We start from the raw sequence: 25,656 nt of genomic DNA, 5'->3' as shown, positions 1-25,656 counted from the left end.
TGAGCAGGTCCTTCAGTGGTATGCAGGCAGCACAGTTCGCTCTCCATTCAAGGGGTCTCACCGGCACCTCGCCTTCCCCGCCATCTGACTGCGACTTCTCCATAGCCGTTGATTCGGTCTTGTACGAGATGAAGTTCCCACTCACTAAATGATGACAGCGGCACAAAACGTCAGAGGAATTCTCAGACTGAGCAATGAATTCATCACTGCCAGCTCGTCATCCAATGCAGTCGTCCTCATGGGTTAGGAGAATGTAGAAACAACCAAAGAACAGGTTGGTGTTTTCAAATCAAACACACTAGCTAACTAGCTTGCTAGCATTGTTAGCGAGCTATGTTGAAAGAACTGATTTGCCATCATATTCACAGGCAGGAAACAAATAGAAGTAACCCAGACTTCTTGCTCGGTGCAAAACTGCACTACGCCACTGGGCATAAGATAGCATGTGTTACAGCATGCAGTATGTGTGATTTGTGATTAAGACAATGGTCTCCTTCTGGCAGTGTGCACTAATACAGACTGAGGCACATGGAGATTGCACGCACGCAAACAAACACACCTGCCCAGCGAAGATTCCACACACACCAATGATGCATAGAATGTTGAATACTGCTGAGCCCACTATGGTTCCAACACCCACATCTCCATGAGTGATAAACACACCTCCAGGAGAGAAAGAGAGAGAAAGGAAGAGAGAGAGAGAGAGAGAGAGAATGAGAGTGTGGTAAAGAGAGAGTCAGCTATCAACCCAATATGATCACCTCTTAGACAACATTGATCTGAAACCTACTCAATGTGGAGAATTGAACACACAGTCTACATACTAATAATGGTATTGTACAGTGTAAGTGTGTTTGTGTGAGAGTATCAGACAGCCCGCCTCACCTATAATCGAGGCGAACAGCTCTGGTGCTGAGCTGCCAGCAGCCATGAACGTAGCTCCTGCCACATCTTCACTCAGGTCCAGTTTCTGACAGACACACAGAGGGAAGAAGCACATTCTCATACTGAAGTCTCATACATTAACTATCAATCAGCGGTGTAAAGTACTTTAGTAAAAATACTTTAAAGTACTACTTAAGTAGTTTTTTGGGGTATCTGTACTTCACTGTATTATTTATATTTTTGCCAACTTTTACTTTTACTTCACTACATTCCTTGGGAAAATAACATACTTTTTACTCCATACATTTTCCCTGACACCCAAAAGTACTTGTTACAGTTTGACAGGAAAATGGTCCAATTCACACACATCCCTGGTCATCCCTACTGCCTCTGCTCTGGCAGACTCATTAAACACAAAGGCTTCGTTTGTAAAGTATGTGTTGGAGCATGCCCCTGGCTATCCATAAATCTTGTTTGCTTAATATAAGTTGCCTTTTGATACTTAAGTACATTTTAAACCAAATACTTTTAGACTTTTACTCAAGTAGTATTTTACTGGGTGACTTTCACTTTTACTTGAGTCATTTTCTATTAAGGTATCTTTAATTTTACTCAAGTATGACAATTGAGTACTTTTTTCACCACTGCCAACACACAAACACATCACATCAACACCTCACTGGCGTAATACGGAGAGGAAGGAGGTTTATGGCCTAGAGGAGGTTGTTATTGGGACTCCAATTCACCCACCTCACAGATCTTCTCCAACGACATCACAAAGTAGTCATCGCAGACGATTGCCAAGGCCAAAAACATGTACAGGGCCTGAGAGAGAGAGAGAAACATCTGTACACATATCCTGCTATCCTCTATCATGCCCTCACAAAGTAGAATGTTGTTTTTCCTGCCAAAGAGAGAGCAGAGTCATCTGAGGCTGCATGTTTAATGTGACTTTTGTTGTGTAAGACTGCGATGACAGGCCCTGCCTGGGGCACTGTGTCCAAACCAACCCGTGTTGTTCACAGCACAGCCCAGGACATCACATGACAGGAAGATACCAGGTCATACACAACGACACAAGGCTGACAGAATATTTATAATTGTCATAAAATTGTCTGTCAGAGACAGAGAGCTGCACAACTTATCCCGAATGAAGTGGCCAGGACACAGTAGGGTAATATTGTAGTCCACTAATTAGTGCATGGATGGACACACACACACCAGAAACATGCCCCATATATACGCAAGCATGCACATACACACATACACACACACAGTCGACAACACATGCCTGATTTACTGAACCACATGGTAAACTTGCTGCACATACCGCAAATATGTGCAGCAGGAGAGCTCCTCTTGTGCGTTGGTAGGTGGTGAAGATATCCTCAGGGAACTCATTGATGGCTGAAGGAAAACAGAAACATCTCCAAAGTCATGTGTTGGTCCTACAACATCACACATAGCAAAACAACCTATATAGTTCAAATAAATAATTTGGGTATAAAACAAACAACAGCAATCAAATCAACTTAATGTAAAAATGTGACTTGCCTAGTTAAATCAAATATATATATCTTTTTTTTTTTATTATAATAATTAGGGCTATTTTGTCTACAAGACTTCTGTACCAGGTATTTGCCACTTTATAGAATTATCCAAAGATATCTGTGCCTTTATCACACTCAATGTCCTGCCTCAAAGAGCTAGATGAGTCTGAAAGTCCTGCGTCAAAGAGCTAGATGAGTCTGAAAGTCCTGCGTCAAAGAGCTAGATGAGTCTGAATGTCCTGCCTCAAAGAGCTAGATGAGTCTGAAAGTCCTGCCTCAAAGAGCTAGATGAGTCTGAAAGTCCTGCCTCAAAGAGCTAGACGAGTCTGAAAGTCCTGCTTCCAAACTAGAGCTGACAGGGTGAGTTTGGGTGAGTCTTAACCTGCTTAAAAGAGTTTGGTTGTCTCAGACAAAATCTAAAAGTCTGAGAGTCCATCCTGCCTCTAGATCTGTATGGGTGAGTCTCAGTCCTGCCTCTAGATCTATGTGGGTGAGTCTCAGTCCTGCCTCTAGTTCTGTGTGGGTAAGTCTCAGTCCTGCCTCTAGATCTGTATGGGCGAGTCTCAGTCCTGCCTCTAGATCTGTGTGGGTGAGTCTCCGTCCTGCCTCTAGATCTGTGTGGGTGAGTCTGAGTCCTGCCTCTAGATCTGTGTGGGTGAGTCTCAGTCCTGCCTCTAGATCTATGTGGGTGAGTCTCAGTCCTGTCTCTAGATCTATGTGGGTGAGTATCAGTCCTGCCTCTATATCTGTGTGGGTGAGTCTCAGTCCTGCCTCTAGATCGATGTGGGTGAGTATCAGTCCTGCCTCTATATCTGTGTGGGTGAGTCTCAGTCCTGCCTCTAGTTATGTGTGGGTGAGTCTCAGTCCTGCCTCTAGATTTGTGTGAGTGAGTCTCAGTCCTGCCTCTAGATCTATGTGGGTGAGTCTCAGTCCTGCCTCTAGTTCTGTGTGGGTAAGTCTCAGTAATGCCTCTAGATCTGTATGGGCGAGTCTCAGTCCTGCCTCTAGATCTGTGTGGGTGAGTCTCCGTCCTGCCTCTAGATCTGTGTGGGTGAGTCTCAGTCCTGCCTCTAGATCTGTGTGGGTGAGTCTCAGTCCTGCCTCTAGATCTATGTGGGTGAGTCTCAGTCCTGCCTCTAGATCTATGTGGGTGAGTCTCAGTCCTGCCTCTAGATCTATGTGGGTGAGTATCAGTCCTGCCTCTAAAGCTATGTGGATGAGTCTCAGTGCTGCCTCTAGATCTGTGTGGGTGAGTCTCAGTCCTGCCTCTAGATCTGTGTGGGTGAGTCTCAGTGCTGCCTCTAGATCTGTGTGGGTGAGTCTCAGTCCTGCCTCTAGAGCTATGTGGGTGAGTCTCAGTCCTGCCTCTAGATCTGTGTGTGTAAGTCTCAGTCCTTCCTCTAGATCTATGTGGGTGAGTCTCAGTCCTGCCTCTATATCTGTGTGGGTGAGAGCCATGCTTCACCACAGGGTGATCTCCCTCAGGAATGGTAAGCTGTGGTGGGTTAGGCTCTGTTGCCCAAACGGTCCATCTGTTCCTGGATCAGATCAGCGGCCTACTCAGTACCCCGTCTCCAGAGACACAGCGAGATCCACGTGTCCATCTGCAACCTCTCCAACCAATGATGTCATTGCATTCTGTCACCACTCTCTCTGTCTCCTTCCCCCCTCTCTCACCACGTCATCCAGTTGCATCTCTCTCTGGAGGTTGGACAGAAGCCCACTAGACATAAGATGCCCACAAGGGATACATAAGGGAGACGTATGTATGTAATCCGATTCCAATCAAACCACACAGAGAGTACAGATACACAACTAATGAACAGACGTCTTTCTCTCTCACCAAATCAATCTAGGCTGATTACATTCCCTTTAAATCAAAATAGTAGCAAATTAATATATCTGTTATTATCACGTCATAGATAACACATCAAATATAATAACGCAATTCTAAATATTATACTGTACCGACTGAAAATGCAACATAAAAGAATCAAAGAGCAATCGGGTTCACTCAATAAGGACATGAATAACTGCATATATTGACATTATTATCAAGAGTACAGTAGTATTCTCTATCACCGAGAATAGCAGACGTAGCAGCAGTAGTAGTACTAGCAGCTTTCCTCCCAGAGGCATATCAAATGGTGGGGACACTAGCCTTGATCAGATATCCAGCAGGCCCTCAGCAGCTGATTCCCTCCCCCACCCTCCTCCATAACAGAGGACAGGCCTCAAGATCACCCCCTGGGAAGGGAAAATAGGAGGGGAAGAGAGGAAGGGAGGGGAGGGGAAGAGAGGAAGGGAAGGAGACGGGAGAGCATCTATCTGAGCTGTAAGCTAGATACAGCGTAGCTTCATCAGCAGTCTCCTGCTCCAGTCCACATAGCGCTTACGCAGTCTGTCATTGTCACACCACTAGCCTTGTCTGCTAGCCTTGATTAAACAATTCAACCTGACAACTCATGCAATTTGGAGTTGGCATTCTGATACAGTATGTTCACAATTGTTACATGAGCTAGCGAAAGAGTGAGGCAGTTTTAATTTCCCATATAGACTACAGTATATACTGTAACTAAACAGATTCATTATAAATGTATTGGTTAATAAGTTAAGCGTTTGTATAATAGCCTAATGCATTGAAATCAGTTTTGGGTTTTTAAACCTTTGCTCTTGTAATTTTTGTTAACAAATTGTAGATCTTTGGTTTACACATCGTTAATCAAGACACACATAACACTAACCCCCAGAAATAGCACAGATCAATCTGTCTTGGGTTCACTGCTGTCTCAAATCTGACTGGACATGAAATGTGCCATAGGAGGACTCCCACCCTAACAACCCTGTGACCGATCGGGGACCATGGACCAGGGTCAGCCAAATGTTTGTGTGGTGTCATGGATGTTTCCTCCCCTAATGGGTGATGCCTCTCTGCCGCAGTCCTCCTACCCAGGATCCTCCAGGATTCTCCTGTCCTGACAGGTGCTCCCTTAAAAGCATGTTTGAGGAACCCAACCAGCAGTGATCAATAATTGAAGACAACACCATTACACCATAAACAAAAGCCAGCCAGCGCATTCAGCTAGTGCCATGTCTCACAACAACAAATGTGAAGAGACAGACATGCAATCCAGAAGTTAGGTTTGGACACAGTGCGTTTATCCTGAGAGCTCTCTGTTTGTGTGTGTGTCTAAGTGTCTATAAAGAGTGTACTGAATCAACTTCCCCCACTGGCCCTGGCCTTCATATTTCTTTCAATCAAACAAACAGCTGCCCTCCACCTGCAGAGTCATGGAAATGGTCCTGTGGGTGAAGTTGACTGTTACTGAATTTCTTCATTTCTCTAACAAATAACTAGGCAGCTAGAAAGAGAGACAGAGAGAGAGAGACAGAGAGAGAGAGACAGAGAGAGAGAGACAGAGAGAGAGACAGACAGAGAGCGAGACAGAGAGAGAGGGAGAGACAGAGAGGGAGGGGGGGGGAGACACCCATGGCTGGCACACATACATTTTTGGCAGGTCAAATCTACATTACAACCTCATAGTGGCTGTTTAATTACATGTATGATGCTTGGTTAACTAAGCATGTGCAGAGACAGAGAAAACTCATAATCTGTATCAAATGGTTGAACAGGGAGTACACTGCAGCCACATCGACAGGGCTGCAATGGAGCGGGTTCAAGAGCTCAGACATGCATAGTCGTGAAGAAGGTGCGACAGCGCCTCTTCCCCCTCAGGAAGTTGAAAAGGTTTGGTATGGGCTCTCAAATCCTCAAAAAGTTCAACAGCTGCACCACTGACAACATCTTTACTGGCTGCATCACTTCTTGGTATGGCAACTACACCGCCCTCAATCGCATGGCGCTACAGAGGGTGGTGCAGACAGCCCAGTACATCACTGGGGCCAAGCTCCCGACCATCCAGGATCTCTATGTCAGGCGGTGTGAAAGGAAGGCATGGAAAATCGTTAAAGACTCTAGCCATCAAAACCATAAACTGTTCTCTCTGCATCCACACAGCAAGTGGTACCGGTGTATCAAGTCTGACACCAACAGACTCCTGAACAGCTTCTATCCCTGAAAATAAGACTACTAAATAGCTAACAGAATGGCTACACGGACTATTTGAGTTAGATTTTGGCACTGTCTCTATGCACACTCACAGGTCTCTACACACTCATGCACACTGTCATTCCAACACACACATAACATGCACACACATGTATACTGACTACACATGCACACACACTCACATACAATCATAATTTACACTGCTGCTACTGTTTATTATACATCCTGATGCCTAGTCACCTTACTCCCATACATATCTACTCGTGGTGCGTGGGTCAGCTGTTTGTTCACCTGTACCCACCCGCAATTGCTAACAACCCATCTGCAATCACTCAACTATATTTGATACATTTAAAATCTGAGGCACACACCGGAACCTAACCCGCTAATATAGAAAATGCGCTGTAGGCTACAGTCAGAGACAGCTGAACTATTTATTGACAAGGGGTGCAGTATTATTTTGGGCCTGATTTAGATACAGTATGTTTCAACTTATAATTTCAGACATTTTAGTTGTTAGTCAACTTGTCTATAATTAGATACATGCAGCTTCTCTTCTGTCATTATATGTTGTCATATAAGACTAAATAAACCCTGGTTCACCAGAATAATGTAATAGATCAATTGAATCAATGCATAAATCTAGTTGCTATCAGTAAAGTTTTCTCTGTCGTCTCTGCTTCTTTCGTGGAGCAAAGACGTTTAGGAACCGGGGACAAAATGCAATAGCCTGACTCTAAAGAAAACTGAAAAGATTTTCTGTGCCAAATTTCCAAATTACATCAGTTTGACCCAACATGTTTCTGATAGGATTTCAGTTTGGCATGTACGCATATTTTATGTGGATGAATACTATCAGCTTTTATGATCTTGATCAAGATAGTACCTCTACAGATGGTTTCTGTCACCTGTGCTCCATCTCCAGCCTCTAGGTCACCAGGCTGCTCGTTATGGAGCACACCTGTCACCATCGTTACGCGCACCTGCGCGTCATCAGACTCACCTGGACTCCATCACCTCCTTGATTACCTGCCCTATATATGTCACTCCCTTTGGTTCCTTCTTCAGGTGTCATTGTTTCTGTTTTTTGTCTGTGCGTTATTCGTGTTTCTTGTTTTGTTCATTTGTTTATTAAATGATGCACTCCCTGAACTTGCTTCCCGACTCCCAGCGCACACGTTACAGTATCTAACAGAGCCTCACAATCATCACACATAACACTTCTATCATCCTCGTTTACCACTTCACCAAATCTTCCCCAAACATACATTTTCTGGTTCTCCCTTTTCATTCTTTTCAAATCTCCATTTCGCAGCTTTTCTATTATTGAATTAAACTCTGACATTGTCCTTTTTGCCTTTGTGGATCGACATGAACTTGTTCTGCCCATTCCAAAAAGCATTTGATGATTGGCATGTAGGCTACTTGGCGTGCGTACAGTTAGGTCTTAAAGTTTAAGCTTTAAGATAGCCTAAAACAGGGGTTCTTAAACTTTTTCAGCTTGGAACCCCCCCAAAAATATACACTGCTCAAAAAAATATAGGGAACACTTAAACAACACAATGTAACTCCAAGTCAATCACACTTCTGTGAAATCAAACTGTCCACTTAGGAAGCAACACTGATTGACAATAAATTGCACATGCTGTTGTGCAAATGGAATAGACAAAAGGTGGAAATTATAGGCAATTAGCAAGACACCCCCAATAAAGGAGTGATTCTGCAGGTGGTGACCACAGACCACTTCTCAGTTCCTATGCTTCCTGGCTGATGTTTTGGTCACTTTTGAATGCTGGCGGTGCTCTCACTCTAGTGGTAGCATGAGACGGAGTCTACAACCCACACAAGTGGCTCAGGTAGTGCAGCTCATCCAGGATGGCACATCAATGCGAACTGTGGCAAGAAGGTTTGCTGTGTCTGTCAGCGTAGTGTCCAGAGCATGGAGACGCTACCAGGAGACAGGCCAGTACATCAGGAGACGTGGAGGAGGCCGTAGGAGGGCAACAACCCAGCAGCAGGACCGCTACCTCCGCCTTTGAGCAGGAGGAGCACTGCCAGAGCCCTGCAAAATTACCTCCAGCAGGCCACAAATGTGCATGTGTCTGCTCAAACGGTCAGAAACAGACTCCATGAGGGTGGTATAAGGGCCCGACGTCCACAGGTGGGGGTTGTGCTTGCAGCCCAACACCGTGCAGGACGTTTGGCATTTGCCAGAGAACACCAAGATTGGCAAATTCGCCACTGGCGCCCTGTGCTCTTCACAGATGAAAGCAGGTTCACACTGAGCACATGAGCACATGTGACAGACGTGACAGAGTCTGGAGACGCCGTGGAGAACGTTCTGCTGCCTGCAACATCCTCCAGCATGACCGGTTTGGCGGTGGGTCAGTCATGGTGTGGGGTGGCATTTCTTTGTGGGGCCGCACAGCCCTCCATGTGCTCGCCAGAGGTAGCCTGACTGCCATTAGGTACCGAGATGAGATCCTCAGAGCCCTTGTGAGACCATATGCTGACACATGCACATTTAAAAATACCTTTAAAATACCTTTAAATAACGTTTAAAAATACCTACAGTTGTATTACAAAAGTAGTTTGAAATGTTTGGCAAAGTTTACACGTAACTATTGAGATATTTTGTAGTGACGTTGCGCAAATTGGAAGCTGTTTTTTTCTGGATCAAACGCGCCAAATAAATGGACATTTTGGATATAAATGGACGGAATTAATTGAACAAAAGGACCATTTGTGATGTTTATGGGACATATTGGAGTGCCAACAAAAGAAGCTCATCAAAGGTAAGGCATGATTTATATTTTATTTCTGCGTTTTGTGTTGTGCCTGCAGGGTTGAAATATGCTACACTCTCTTTGTTTACTGTTGTGCTCTCATCAGATAATAGCATCTTATGCTTTCGCCGAAAAGCCTTTTTGAAATCGGACATGTTGGCTGGATTCACAATGAGTGAAGGTTTAATTTGGTATCTTACATGTGTGATTTAATGAAAGTTTGAATTTTATAATAATGTATTTGAATTTGGCGTGCTACATTTTTCTGGATTCTAGAGAGGTTAAACAGCTTGGAAAATTCCAGAAAATGATGTCATGGCTTTAGAAGCTTCTGATAGGCTAATTGACATAATTTGATTCAATTGGAGGTATACCTGTGGATGTATTTCAAGGCCTACCTTCAAACTCAGTGCCTCTTTGCTTGACATCATGGGAAAATCTAAAGAAATCAGCCAAGACCTCAGAAAAAAGACCTCCACAAGTTTGGTTCATCCTTGGGAGCAATTTCCAAATGCCTGAACGTACCACGTTCATCTGTACAAACAATAGTATGCAAGTATAAACACCATGGAACCACGCAGCCGGCATACCGCTCAGGAAGGAGACGCGTTCTCCTAGAGATGAACATACTTTGGTGCGAAAAGTGTGAATCAATCCCAGAACAACAGCAAATGACCTCGTGAAGTTGCTTGAGGAAACGGGTACAAAAGTATCTATATCCACAGTAAAACGAGTCCTATATCGACATAACCTGAAAGGCCGCTCAGCAAGGTAGAAGCCACTGCTCCAAAACCGCCATTAAAAAGCCAGACTACGGTTTGAAAGTGCACATGGGGACAAAGATTGTACTTTTTGGAGAAATGTCCTCTCGTCTGATGAAACAAAAATAGAACTGTTTGGCCATAATGACCATCGTTTTGTTTGGAGGAAAAAAGGGGAGGCTTGCAAGCCGAAGAACACCATCCCAGCCGTGAAGCACTGGGGTGGCAGCATCATGTTGTGGGGGTGCTTTGCTGCAGGAGGGACTGGTGCACTTCACAAAATAGATGGCATCATGAGGAGGGGAAATTATGTTGATATATTGAAGCAACATCTCAAGACATCAGTCAGGAAATTCAAGCTTGGTCGCAAATCTCCTTCTCCTTCACCCAAATCCAGATAGCTGATTATCTGAATGAGTTGCAAAATCTGGACCCCTACAAATCAGCTGGGCTAGACAATCTGACCCTCTCTTTCTAAAATTATCCGCCGCAATTGTTGCAACCCCTATTACTAGCCTGTTTAACCTCTCTTTCGTATCATCTGAGATCCCCAAAGATTGGAAAGCTGCCGCGGTCATCCCCCTCTTCAAAGGGGGAGACACTCTAGACCCAAACTGTTACAGACCTATATCTATCCTACCCTACCTTTCTAAAGTTTTCGAAAGCCAAGTTAACAAACAGATCACCGACCATTTTGAATCCCACCGTACCTTCTCCGCTATGCAATCTGGTTTCCGAGTTGGGCATGGGTGCACCTCAGCCACGCTCAAGGTCCTAAACGATATCATAACCGCCATCGATAAAAGACAATACTGTGCAGCCATATTCATCAACCTGGCCAAGGCTTTTGACTCTGTCAATCACCACATTCTTATGGGCAGACTCAACAGCCTTGGTTTCTCAAATGACTGCCTCGCCTGGTTCACCAACTACTTCTCAGACACAGTTCAGTGTGTCAAATCGGAGGGCCTGTTGTCCGGACCTCTGGCAGTCTCTATGGGGGTGCCACAGGGTTCAATTCTCGGGCCGACTCGTTTCTCTGTATACATCAATGATGTCGCTCTTGCTGCTGGTGATTCTCTGATCCACCTCTACGCAGATGACACCATTCTGTATCCTTCTGGCCCTTCTTTGGACACTGTGTTAACTAACCTCCAGACGAGCTTCAATGCCATACAACTCTCCTTCCGTTTCTCCAACTGCTCTTAAATGCAAGTAAAACTAAATGCATGCTCTTCAACCGGTCGCTGCCCGCACCAAAATATTGTTTTTTTTCTATTGTGTTATTGACTGTATGTTTGTTTATTCCATGTGTAACTCTGTGTTGTTGTATGTGTCGAACTGCTTTGCTTTATCTTGGCCAGGTCGCAATTGTAAATGAGAACTTGTTCTCAACTTGCCTACCTGGTTAAATAAAGGTGAAATAAATAAAATACCTTTGACTATTGGATGTTCTTATAGGCACTTTAGTATCGCCAGTGTAACAGTATAGCTTCCATCCCTCTCCTCGCCGCTACCTGGGCTCGAACCAGGAACACATCGACAACAGCCACCCTCGAAGCAGCATTACCCATGCAGAGCAAGGGGAACAACTACTCCAAGTCTCAGAGCGAGTGATGTTTGAAATGCTATTAGCGCGCACCCCGCTAACTAGCTAGCCATTTCACATCGGTTACACCAGCCTAATCTCGGGAGTTGATAGGCTTGAAGTCATAAACAGCGCAATGCTTGAAGCATTGCGAAGAGCTGCTGGCAAAACGCACAAAAGTGCTGTTTGAATGAATGCTTACGAGCCTGCTGGTGCCTACCATCGCTCAGTCAGACAGCTCTATCAAATCATAGACTTAATTATAACATAATAACACACAGAAATATGAGCCTTAGGTCATTAATATGGTAGAATCCGGAAACTATCATCTCGAAAATAAAACGTTTATTCTTTCAGTGAAATACGGAACCGTTCCGTATTTTGTCTAACGGGTGGCATCCATACGTCTAAATATGCCTGTTACATTGCACAACCTTCAATGTTATGTCATAATTACGTAAAATTCTGGCAAATTAGTTCGCAATGAGCCAGCGGGCCCAAACTGTTGCATATACCCTGACTCTGCGTGCAATGAACGCAAGAGAAGTGACACAATTTCACCTAGTTAATATTGCCTGCTAACCTGGAGTTCTTTAAGCTAAATATGCAGGTTTAAAAATATATACTTCTGTGTATTGATTTTATGAAAGGCACTGATGTTTATGGTTAGGTACACGTTGGAGCAACGACAGACCTTTTTCACGAATGCGCACTGCATCGATTATATGCAACGCAGGACACGCTAGATAAACTAGTAATATCATCAACCATGTGTAGTTATAACTAGTGATTATGATTGATTGATTGTTTTTTATAAGATAAGTTTAATGCTAGCTAGCAACTTACCTTGGCTTCTTACTGCATTCGCGTAACAGGCGGGCTCCTCGTGAGGCAGGTGGTTAGAGCATTGGACTAGTTAACCGTAAGGTTGCAAGATTGAATCCCTGAGCTGACAAGATAAAAATCTGTCGTTCTGCCCCTGAACAAGGCAGTTAACCCACCGTTCCTAGGCCGTCATTGAAAATGAGAATGTGTTCTTAACTGACTTGCCTAATTAAATAAAGGTGTAAAAAAAACACACAAAAAAACAGATTTCCGATTATTATGAAAACTTGAAATCGGCCCTAATTAATCGGCCATTCCGATTAATCGGTCGACCTCTAGTACGCACTACCCTCTGTAGTGCCTTGCGGTCAGAGGCCGAGCAATTGCCGTACCAGGCAGTGATGCAACCAGTCAGGATGCTCTCGATGTTGCAGCTGTAGAAGCTTTTGAGGATCTCAGGACCCATGCCAAATCTTTTTAGTTTCCTGAGGGGGAACTGTCTTGGTGTGTTTTGACCATTCTAGTTTGTTGTTGATGTGGACACCGAGGAACTTGAGGCTCTCAACCTGCTCCAGATGTGGAGTATATTATCCATGTACTTGTTCATACTCCAAGAAACATAGGATATTACAGTTCTTCAGGTGCCCTTGATAGGATAGTCTGGAACGGCGCTCGTCCACTTTGTTCTCTAGTGATTTTATGTTCGCCAATAGAACGAAGGATGTCTCGTCTCGTCAGGGATTTGCAAATCTTGCGCCGTCTCTTTCTCTTCGAGTTCCGGGGATTAGGGCCTGTTCCGGAATGAGCAGTATATACACAGCTATTCTGATGTCCACTGTTCTGAGGTCCAGCAGCTGTTTTCGGTCATAGGAAATGATGGCGGAAATATTATGGACAAAAAAAGTTTTGATTAGTGTAAAAAAAAAACACACAAAATAGCCGAATTGGTCAGGAGCTCATAAGATGGCAGCTATGCACTGGAGCACCAACCTACTGTTTCGGCCCTCTCTCTCCCTCTCCATTTCCCTCTCTCTTTCTCTATCTCTCACTTTACCACACCAGCTGTCTCAACCTCTGAATTCTCAGTTATGAAAAGCCAACTGACATTTCCTCCTGAGGTTCTGACCTGTTGCACCCTCTACAACCACTGTGGTTATTATTTGACCCTGCTGGTCATCTATGAATGTTTGAACATCTTTCAGAACGATCTGGCCTTAATGGCCATGTACTCTTATAATCTCCACCAGGCACAGCCAGAAGAGGACTGGCCACCCCGAAGAGTCTGGTTCCTCTCTAGGTTCTTTCCTAGGTTCCTGCCTTTCTAGAAAGTTTTCCATAGCCACCGTGCATCTACATCTGCATTGCTTGCTCTTTGGGGTTTTAGGCTGGGTTTCTCTGTAAGCACTTTGTGACATCTGCTGATGTAAAACGGGCTTTATAAATACATTTGATTGATTCATTAATTGATTGCAGTATAAGGCCTTCTGAATGTCTGCTTCACAAACTGAACTCGCCAGATGTGTTTTACTCTATTCTGAATCCATAAAATATTTCCAGTTCGTTAATTCAGCACTCAGAGGTTAGGTGCTGTGCCTTGATGTTTTCAATTCATCTACTATACCACCAGAAATGTGCCCAGCTGTTCAAAACACAAAGGATGGCAATGTGTATGTCAACACAGGCTAGGCAGTGTGAACAGATGTGAGCAACTAAACTACAACTTGCTTGTCAATGATGACTGCATGTTATCCCATTTGAATAACTTCATTCTTTCAAATGAACAGAGTAATAAAATGTCTGTGTCGTCAGTGGTTTTCTAAGGTTTGTCTTTGTCCCTGCTTTTTTCTGACGTATGAGTAGCAGTCAGTCAGAGTCAGTCAGTCTATACTGTACAGCTCACTGCTGTATTGTGGTCTAAAAATAGCACAATCTTCTATTATTAGACAGCACATCCAAGGTCCTGTCAGGAAGGAGACTATCAGCACATCCAAGGTCCTGTCAGGAAGGAGACTATCAGCACATCAATGGTCCTGTCAGGAAGGGGACTATCAGCACATCAATGGTCCTGTCAGGAAGGGGACTATCAGCACATCAATGGTCCTGTCAGGAAGGGGACTATTAGCACATCAATGGTCCTGTCAGGAAGGGGACTATCAGCACATCAATGGTCCTGTCAGGAAGGGGACTATCAGCACATTAATGGCCCTGTCAGTGTAACGGATGTGAAATGGCTAGCTAGTTAGCGGTGATGCGCGCTAATAGTGTTTCAATCAGTTACGTCACTCGCTTTGAGACCTTGAGGTAGTGGTTCCCCTTGCTCTGCAAGGGCCGCGGCTTTTGTGGAGCGATGGGTAACGATGCTTCGTGGGTGACTGTTGTTGATGTGTGCAGAGGGTCCCTGGTTCGAGCCCGGGTATGGGCGAGGGGACGGACGTAAAGTTATACTGTTACATTGATGCTGTTGACCCGGATCACTGGTTGCTGCGGAAAAAGGAGGAGGTCGAAAGGGGGGTGAGTGTAACGGATGTGAAATGGCTAGCTAGTTAGCGGTGGTGCGCGCTAATAGCATTTCAATCGGTTACGTCACTCGCTTTGAGACCTTGAGGTAGTGGTTCCCCTTGCTCTGCAAGGGCCGCGGCTTTTGTGGAGCGATGGGTAACGATGCTTCGTGGGTGACTGTTGTTGATGTGTGCAGAGGGTCCCTGGTTCGCGCCCGGGTCGGGGCGAGGGGACGGACATAAAGTTAAACTGTTACATCAGGAAGGAGACTATCAGCACATCCAAGGTCCTGTCAGGAAGGGGACTATCAGCACATCCAAGGTCCTGTCAGGAAGGGGACTATCAGCACATCAATGGTCCTGTCAGGAAGGGGACTATCAGCACATCAATGGTCCTGTCAGGAAGGGGACTATCAGCACATCAATGGTCCTGTCAGGAAGGGGACTATCAGCACATTAATGGTCCTGTCAGGAAGGAGACTATCAGCACATTAATGGTCCTGTCAGGAAGGAGACTATCAGCACATCAATGGTCCTGTCAGGAAGGAGACTATCAGCACATCCAAGGTCCTGTCAGGAAGGGGACTATCAGCACATCCAAGGTCCTGTCAGGAAGGAGACTATCAGCACATCAATTGTCCTGTCAGGAAGGGGACTATCAGCACATCAATGGTCCTGTCAGGAAGGGGACTATCAGCACATTAATGGTCCTGTCAGGAAGGAGACTATCAGCACATCAATTGTCCTGTCAGGAAGGGAACTATCAGCACTGTTGTGTGCTGTTCTGATGCAGAAGGTTGTGTATATTATTATAGCATCAATATGAACACATAAGTGCATCATAAATGAACCAATGATAAATCAATATACCCTCAAAAAAAGATCAAATTGAGACCATCTCCAAAAGAGGAAGAATAAAAAATAAAATAAAAGTGAACACACAGCAATGAAAAGCTTTATTTAAAATGTCATGATACCACCGTCAGTTCCGCCATGATATTATCATTTGTTACGTTCATAATTTTGAAATGATTATGTGCAGAACAGAACATCATGGTTTTGGTTTTGCATGCTGAACTGGACCTGTAATTGAGCTTGCTTTCTGTCAGGCTTCAGTCCTCTGCTCTCTCTCTCTCTCTCTCTGTCTCTCCTTATCGCCTACATAGTTAAGATTTACAGCTCCATCCTGTGCCTCCAACACTAACTCATCTCATTCGTCATTCAGTTGGAGGCCCCACCCACCCACCTGGACACCCAGGTTGCCCACATTTGCAAATCCCATCTGCACCACAACCACAGTAGTAAAAACTGTGGCTCTTCTGACGAACAAATAGACTAATTAGAGAGCTAGTGGTGGTAGATTTAGTGAAACATCTAAGGTAACCAATCTTTTCCCATTTCACTCCATCTGTTCTTTTTCTGACTGACTCAGAGCATGTGTAGGCTGTAGGAAGCATGAGGGCTGTGCCATTGTATAACACACTCTGAAGAGCTTTCCTATGAAGTCCTCCCAAGCTGCAGTAGCTAGCTGACTGTTCAGATTTAGGGTACAGTGCAGCACCTAGCTCTGTGCAGGTATAAGATACACAACATGGCTCCAGACAAAATTAGGGTTCACTACCACACTGCCTTGTTCAGTGCAGGTTTAGAGACATTATCTGGCTCTCTGCAGGTTTAGGGTATAGGGTTAGGGTTCCGGAGTTCCAAATTAAGCAGCAGCAGCTGAAAAGATGAGCTCCTACAAATATTGAAATTTAAATGTTTTTTTTAGAGTAAAGTACATCGAAAAAAAATCAAAAGAAAACTGCAAACTGAATAGGAGACCAAACAAGCAGCAAACAAAGAAGAAAGGCTTTTGAATAAGTAACAATTTTTCATAAAATTATACCGTTTTCTTAGCTAGCTAAGTTGTTTACCTGTTGCTAGGCAGTTGCTAGGGACATTCCTGGAAGAAGCTAGCTAGCTAACAAGGAGTGTCTAGTTGGCAGAAGAGAAGAAGGGACAAAGAAGGGACAAAGTGGGACAAAATAAGGACAGAAGAAAAGGGAAAGGGGACATTAAGGTGAAGCAGTCCTCTAAAGACACAAAAGACAATAATACAAGAAACAACACTTCTATTGCCTCTCCCTCTACGATACGCACTTCCGGGTTGGAGTGAGTAGTTGCATTCCGCTTTGCTCCACAGGTAGTATTACATTTCATTTCATTACAGTACAACAGTTTGATTTGTTTGATCTTAGCTGGCTACATAGCCGTCTTTGTATCCAAGATAATTGTGTAGTCTAGAGTAATTGTCGAGGTTACCTAGCCAGTTAGAGGTTACCTAGCCAGCTACACTTTCAAACAAAGTCAACAACGCAGCCACTGCTAGCTAGCCTATTTCACCAGCCAGCAGTACTATATCATTTTAGTCAATAAGATTTTTTGCAACGTAAGCTTAACTTTCTGAACATTCGAGACGTGTAGTCCACTTGTCATTCCAATCTCCTTTGCATTAGCGTAGCCTCTTCTGTAGCCTGTCAACTATGTGTCTGTCTATCCCTGTTCTCTCCTCTCTGCACAGACCATACAAACGCTTCACACCGCGTGGCCGCTGCTACTCTAACCTGGTGGTCCCAGCGCGCACGACCCACGTGGAGTTCCAGGTCTCAGGCAGCCTCTGGAACTGCCGATCTGCGGCCAACAAGGCAGAGTTCATCTCAGCCTATGCTTCCCTCCAGTCCCTCGACTTCTTGGCACTGACTGAAACATGGATTACCACTGATAACACTGCTACTCCTACTGCTCTCTCCTCGTCTGCCCACGTGTTCTCGCACACCCCGAGAGCTTCTGGTCAGCGGGGTGGTGGCACTGGGATCCTCATCTCTCCCAAGTGGACATTCTCTCTTTCTCCCCTGACCCATCTGTCTATCGCCTCCTTTGAATTCCATGCTGTCACAGTTACCAGCCCTTTCAAGCTTAACATCCTTATCATTTATCGCCCTCCAGGTTCCCTTGGAGAGTTCATCAATGAGCTTGACGCCCTGATAAGTTCCTTTCCTGAGGATGGCTCACCTCTCACAGTTCTGGGTGACTTTAACCTCCCCACGTCTACCTTTGACTCATTCCTCTCTGCCTCCTTCTTTCCACTCCTCTCCTCTTTTGACCTCACCCTCTCACCTTCCCCCCCTACTCACAAGGCAGGCAATACGCTTGACCTCATCTTTACTAGATGCTGTTCTTCCACTAATCTCATTGCAACTCCCCTCCAAGTCTCCGACCACTACCTTGTATCCTTTTCCCTCTCGCTCTCATCCAACACTTCCCACACTGCCCCTACTCGGATGGTATCGCGCCGTCCCAACCTTCGCTCTCTCTCCCCCGCTACTCTCTCCTCTTCCATCCTATCATCTCTTCCCTCTGCTCAAACCTTCTCCAACCTATCTCCTGATTCTGCCTCCTCAACCCTCCTCTCCTCCCTTTCTGCATCCTTTGACTCTCTATGTCCCCTATCCTCCAGGCCGGCTCGGTCCTCCCCTCCTGCTCCGTGGCTCGACGACTCATTGCGAGCTCACAGAACAGGGCTCCGGGCAGCCGAGCGGAAATGGAGGAAAACTCGCCTCCCTGCGGACCTGGCATCCTTTCACTCCCTCCTCTCTACATTCTCCTCTTCTGTCTCTGCTGCTAAAGCCAATTTCTACCACTCTAAATTCCAAGCATCTGCCTCTAACCCTAGGAAGCTCTTTGCCACCTTCTCCTCCCTCCTGAATCCTCCTCCTGAATCCTCCTCCCCCCTCCTCCCTCTCTGCTGATGACTTCGTCAACCATTTTGAAAAGAAGGTCGACGACATCCGATCCTCGTTTGCTAAGTCAAACGACACCGCTGGTTCTGCTCACACTGCCCTACCCTGTGCTTTGACCTCTTTCTCCCCTCTCTCTCCAGATGAAATCTCGCGTCTTGTGACGGCCGGCCGCCCAACAACCTGCCCGCTTGACCCTATCCCCTCCTCTCTTCTCCAGACCATTTCCGGAGACCTTCTCCCTTACCTCACCTCGCTCATCAACTCATCCTTGACCGCTGGCTACGTCCCTTCCGTCTTCAAGAGAGCGAGAGTTGCACCCCTTCTGAAAAAACCTACACTCGATCCCTCCGATGTCAACAACTACAGACCAGTATCCCTTCTTTCTTTTCTCTCCAAAACTCTTGAACGTGCCGTCCTTGGCCAGCTCTCCTGCTATCTCTCTCAGAATGACCTTCTTGATCCAAATCAGTCAGGTTTCAAGACTAGTCATTCAACTGAGACTGCTCTTCTCTGTGTCACGGAGGCGCTCCGCACTGCTAAAGCTAACTCTCTCTCCTCTGCTCTCATCCTTCTAGACCTATCGGCTGCCTTTGATACTGTGAACCATCAGATCCTCCTCTCCACCCTCTCCGAGCTGGGCATCTCCGGCGCGGCCCACGCTTGGATTGCGTCCTACCTGACAAGTCGCTCCTACCAGGTGGCGTGGCGAGAATCTGTCTCCGCACCACGTGCTCTCACCACTGGTGTCCCCCAGGGCTCTGTTCTAGGCCCTCTCCTATTCTCGCTATACACCAAGTCACTTGGCTCTGTCATATCCTCACATGGTCTCTCCTATCATTGCTATGCAGACGACACACAATTAATCTTCTCCTTTCCCCCCTCTGATAACCAGGTGGTGAATCGCATCTCTGCATGTCTGGCAGACATATCAGTGTGGATGACGGATCACCACCTCAAGCTGAACCTCGGCAAGACGGAGCTGCTCTTCCTCCCGGGGAAGGACTGCCCGTTCCATGATCTCGCCATCACGGTTGACAACTCCATTGTGTCCTCCTCCCAGAGTGCTAAGAACCTTGGTGTGATCCTGGACAACACCCTGTCGTTCTCAACTAACATCAAGGCGGTGACCCGTTCCTGTAGGTTCATGCTCTACAACATTCGCAGAGTACGACCCTGCCTCACGCAGGAAGCGGCGCAGGTCCTAATCCAGGCACTTGTCATCTCCCGTCTGGATTACTGCAACTCGCTGTTGGCTGGGCTCCCTGCCTGTGCCATTAAACCCCTACAACTCATCCAGAACGCCGCAGCCCGTCTGGTGTTCAACTTTCCCAAGTTCTCTCACGTCACCCCGCTCCTCCGCTCTCTCCACTGGCTTCCAGTTGAAGCTCGCATCCGCTACAAGACCATGGTGCTTGCCTACGGAGCTGTGAGGGGAACGGCACCTCCGTACCTTCAGGCTCTGATCAGGCCCTACACCCAAACAAGGGCACTGCGTTCATCCACCTCTGGCCTGCTCGCCTCCCTACCTCTGAGGAAGTACAGTTCCCGCTCAGCCCAGTCAAAACTGTTCGCTGCTCTGGCACCCCAATGGTGGAACAAACTCCCTCACGACGCCAGGTCAGCGGAGTCAATCACCACCTTCCGGAGACACCTGAAACCCCACCTCTTTAAGGAATACCTAGGATAGGATAAAGTAATCCTTCTCACTCCCCCCCCCCTTAAAAGAGTTAGATGCACTATTGTAAAGTGGTTGTTCCACTGGATATCATAAGGTGAATGCACCAATTTGTAAGTCGCTCTGGATAAGAGCGTCTGCTAAATGACTTAAATGTAAATGTTAGGGTAATGGTAGGGGTAAAGGGTTAGGGAACACTACCTACCTGGCTCGGTGCAATTCTTATCCCGTGTGTTATTGTCCCCGTCCAAGGCCATCAGCCTGCGTCCCAGACGGTCAGATGTGTCAGCCAGCCCCTGCTCCAGGACCAGACCATGTCCTACAACAGGAAAGAGACAGGTATTGAAACACTGACACTCTGCATTCCAAATGGCACCCTATTCCCTATATAGTGCACTTAATTTGTCCAGGGCTGATGTGGTGCAGATTTATGTGGTGAATCTGTCAGAGGAGCAAAAGGTCCAATGTCGATTAAACAAACAAGGTGTAATAGAGGTGGTCAGATATTCAGCACCATTAAAGCAGAGCGACAACACTGAAATGTGAAAGTTCAGCGCCACAAGAGAGTGGACAGCGACCGTCCCAGGTGCAACCACTCCCCACTTGGAGAATCCCTGGAAATAAATCTAGGAAGGTCTAACCAGGGAGCCAAAAGCTTAAAATGTAGTTAGGACTAACCAATGCTATAAGGATGGCAGTCTATAATACTTATTGAGCTCTGTGTTGTGCTTTATCAAACTTATCAACATATAAATCACCTGATGCCACTGTGTGACTGAATATAATGGGACTCGTTTGCATGTAAAACAACAAGCCTGCTTACAACGGACAAGACAGTGCTATTTCCAGCTCTAACAGTTGCTTGTCTGTGGTGATGTATCTTCCATCCTCTTATACATGATATCATTTGTTATAATCCCTTAAGCTCCTTATTATTCTGTGGCAGCAGGTAGCCTAGCGGTTAGAGGTTTGGGCCAGTAACCGAAAGGTTGCTGGATCGAATCCCCGAGCTGACAAGGTACAAATCTGTTGTTCTGCCCTTGAACAAGGCAGTTAACCCACTGTTCCCTGGTAGGCTGTCAGTGTAAATAAGAATTTGTTCTTAACTGACTTGCCTAGTAAAATACATTCTAATACAATTAGTGAACTCTCTCTGTGACAGATTTTATCCAAACAGTTGATGTTCAAATCAGGGGTTGGAACAGGTTCAGGGGGAAAAAACTAAATCCGGAAAATAACTAAGTTATTTGAGGAAGGGAAACAAAACCGGAAACGAATGTGATCTCTAGTGTCCCTGAAATTAACCGTTATTTTCTAATCTTGGGATCCGGTTAATAATGTCATTTGTTGTTCCAAAAATATTCCTAATGTCTAGTATATAATTATGTAAAACAGTGTAGTTATGATGCTAGTAATAGTCTAAACACATTCCAATTCACGTCATCTCATGATGCTCAGTGCTTCAAGCACTTATCTGTCCATCAAACATGTAAACAACTAGTTAACCCATTCCATAGCGCTGCTCTATCCAAGCAAATTGGTGGATTTAGATTTTATCAGGATCCCCATTAGCCAATGCCAATGGTAACAGATAGTCTTCCTGGGGTCTGACACATAACGAAAAAGACAGAGACAAAAATACTTTACAATTTACATACACATTTGAGTAAATTCACGAGCTAAATTTAAAAACAATGTGGATTTTAGGAAGTAAAAAATCTATGAAAAGGAACAATATGAACCGTTACTTTTTTGGGGTTTGAACTGGTTCAGAACTTTATTATGCTGGTCAGAGCACTGGAACGGAACCAAACAAGTATGGGTTCTGCTCGGAATGGAACGATTGGAAAATCCTTTCGGTTCCAACACCTGGTTCAACTCGATAACGCCCTATTATGTTCAAACAGGGACATACGACTACAGAGACATCTTTTATGGCACGTTATAAAAATGGGTCTTATGATACAGCGAGCCCTAATGCAAGTGTAACGTGAAATGGTAAGTAGGAAAGAATTTACACACCAGCCCTGTGACTTATTGTGTGTGTGTGTGTGTTTGTGTGTGTGTGGAGAAAGTTACAGAAATGAACATATTTTAGGAGTCAGGAATCTGATGGATGTGTGGTTCATTAAATCTCCACACACCAGTTGTGAACTAATCTGGCATCAATAAGTGAGGGGTAATTAATATCAAAGGCAAGACAGCATCAAACATGGACACATTCACAAATGCTTGTGTCAGATCTCCCCAAGGAGATGTGGGTGTGGAGTCAGGCACAGGAGAAACAAGTTCCAAAGAAAAGGGCGTTTTATTTAACTAGCTCAAAAAACAACAGGAACACCGGACTACAGCAACAGCCACGAAAACCCCACTCAGACACAGTCTAGGGAAAAACACCTGTAAAACATGAGCTAATACAAACGAAACCCAAACTCACTGACAGTTCAAACGAAAACAATCAAAACCCCAAAGGAAATGTCGAATTAAACACCCCCCTAATTAACCAAAATGAAACCAGGTGAAACACAAAACAGACATAACCAAAAGAAAAGGGAAAAGGATCGGTGGCAGCTAGTAGACCGGCGACGACGACCGCCGAGCGCCACCCGAACAGGAAGAGGAGCCACCTTCGGTGGAAGTCGTGACAGCTTGCCTCTGAAATGATTGTGCATTCTGGAGTACTTAACTTAATGTTGACAAAAAGTGATTATTCGATATTGGCGATAGAACATTTAATACCATAATGCCATAATACTATTTCCATGGCTTGTCCTGTAATAAATTGCTGATTCAAAGCCAAGTCTTGACTGTTCCCCACTATCCCTATCTTTCTATTGTTTACATAATTTTGTAACATTTATGTAACAATTTATTCAGTGATCAAGAACAACAGATTAACACTGACAATTGAGTGACCTCTCCTGAAGTAATAATTCAAGGACTTGTCACAGTTCATATAGAATATTTTATGTCCTTGTAAATAATTTTGTAAACGTAGGTAATAGTTATTCTCTTTCAGCTCTCACACATAATGTATGGCACCAAAAGGGCTAAGTGCATACAGGTAAATGTGTGTTGAATCATGTTCTATACAAAAAAAATAACAGGTTTTATGATCTGATACTGACAATAGATACTGTTGTCCTGTCTCTTTTCAGTTTTCTTCAGAAGGATGTAATACAGTTAAATACAGAGAGGTCATATTCTGGCTGAAGTAAGGCTGGTTGAAACCGACATGGTCTCCACAAACCCACCCAGCGGGCGAGGGACCCACCTCCGCGTGCCCCAATAGCTCTCATATGAGGCCAAGACGACAGAGACAGCACGTCAAATAAAATGAATAGGAGAAAAAAACAAACATGTCTATGGCAGTCTTGAAGAAGGGAATACAGTATTTGGTGTAAATCAAAACTGACTGAGAATGACCTGCCACTCACATTATATTATAGAACCTGCACACACACACACACACAAACAAACACTGCGATTACCTCTCCACGTGAGTCAGCCAGGGCCATAATCTATACTTTTATGAGTGTCCCAGATGCAGTGGGAATCAACACATTCTACAAACAGAACAGTCAGGTGTGCTACCTGCCTGCCTAGTTGAAATCATGAGCAGCCTACATGTCATTTTTGTTGAAAATGCAAGAATCTCCCAAAATTGGACATGACGCGCATGCCACAAAAAAACACAAATCTCCATCCCGAACCATGGTTATTATTATAGCGTCCCGCTATGCCGATTCTAGCGGATGTATATTCTGAGGCAGGCAAGCAGAAGGACCTTTAGAGACATAATGTCATAGATTTATGATATATTAATTTAGCACCAATGCAGTGCGTGCCAATTTGCGCAATCACATCATGAAATTCATTTTTTGCTCCACACAGTCTGGTGATTATAAACGCGTTCCTCCCGGGCCACCCTGGGATCCCTTTCCCCTCGTATTCTTCTCACCTGTTTTTGTGAGCAGGGCGGACATGCACCATGCCAAACATAGAAAACTGCAGATAAAACAGACTTGAACGAAAAGCATCTGTCTCCTCTTGCGAACTTTGAAGATTTTAGCTATAGCTCTCTTTTTTGACATGGTGCAGTTCTGCTCCGGTAGCGGCTCCATGTCTGTACGGTACGCGGGGACCAGGCTGGGGTATAGCGGACAGCAGACTCGTCCTCCTCCCTATCACTGCAGATAGCGTCCCACTCAGCGCCGTGCCACAGATGCCAGTAGGCCTATAGTTTCAAACAGCCACGGGTCGGGTTGCCGTCCTCATTTCAAATAGCCGAGGCGCGGATCTTCTGACGGAGGCAGCGGAACGAACAACTCGCATGTGTGAATGTGTGAGCTCAGTCCCCGCTCCCTGGGAGCCGCAGGGAAAACACTGCTCAGATGTTGGATTATGAAAACCGCACGTGGGAATTGTGTCCTGTGGCGTGAGAATGCTGCTATAGTGTAATCAAATGAAATTACACAATCTTCCCATTATTATATAGGCAGGCTAGTGAGACTACAGCCTAGGCTATACGTTTATTCTAAATATACCACGATTTCTCAAGCAGCCCACTATTTCTCAAGCAGATGCCAGTTGGCATCTTCAAAAGCCGCCGACAGCCCATTTATATGTCCCCATGTGCACCCGTCAGTCGGTCCACCGTGGATTCTTGACAACAAGGTTGATTTATTGGCCGTTGAAAATAGGTCATTCTCCAATATTGTTCCATCCGCTTGGTATTGTCTCCTTCTCCGCAAAATGCTCCGGGGCTAAAACATTATCAGCAAAAAATATTAGCTCATCCCACACTTTCGTTCCATGACAGCGCGCGCTCCCCCACATGCAGCGGCAACTTCTACATGTGAGTGGAATGTACACGTGACGCTTCTCCTCGGCGGTGGTAGCCTACAACTATGCGTGTATCTACCAGCCTCCTAGCTGGAAAAAATTGGCCAGCTGCCTGTATCTACTGGCCTACTCTGTCCATCCTACCTTCCTGGCCTAAATTGGTCATCTTACTGATGCAGGACAGAATTGCAGAGGTGGTAAAAGTAAAATCAACTGTAAATTATAGTAATAGTTAAAGCTGCAGTATGTAACTTTTTGGATAGTGACCAAATTCACGTAGAAATGTTATTTCTAAATCTGTCATTCTCATTGAAAGCAAGTCTAAGAAGCGGTAGATCTGTTCTTTGTGTGCAATTTCTATGCTCCTGTTTTTAAGTTTCCTTTTTGCATCT

General features: G+C 45.2%; 1 protein-coding gene across 3 annotated transcripts in view; it reads right to left on the bottom strand.

The window, feature by feature from the left end:
• Nucleotides 1–25,369, bottom strand: part of LOC139563566 (sodium/potassium/calcium exchanger 4-like) — a 38,327-nt gene extending 12,958 nt beyond the window's left edge. Inside the window, exons 1-6 of one of the 3 annotated variants that reach the window (XM_071382345.1) lie at nt 24,381–25,369; nt 20,625–20,738; nt 2,216–2,292; nt 1,636–1,710; nt 886–970; nt 560–663 (exon numbers count right to left, since the gene is read on the bottom strand). In XM_071382345.1, coding sequence (XP_071238446.1) covers nt 560–663; nt 886–970; nt 1,636–1,710; nt 2,216–2,292; nt 20,625–20,738; nt 24,381–24,543 — 618 coding nt within the window. In that variant the 5' untranslated portion in view covers nt 24,544–25,369. The remainder of the gene's footprint in view (nt 1–559; nt 664–885; nt 971–1,635; nt 1,711–2,215; nt 2,293–20,624; nt 20,739–24,380) is intronic. The other 2 variants (XM_071382347.1, XM_071382346.1) reach the window with 2 other exon arrangements.
• Nucleotides 25,370–25,656: the final 287 nt, after the last annotated feature.

Source organism: Salvelinus alpinus, chromosome 34 (assembly GCF_045679555.1).
Source record: "Salvelinus alpinus chromosome 34, SLU_Salpinus.1, whole genome shotgun sequence".
NCBI lineage: Eukaryota > Metazoa > Chordata > Actinopteri > Salmoniformes > Salmonidae > Salvelinus > Salvelinus alpinus.
The sequence above is the reverse complement of the archived record's forward strand: the minus strand, read 5'-3'. Positions and strand labels throughout refer to the sequence as shown.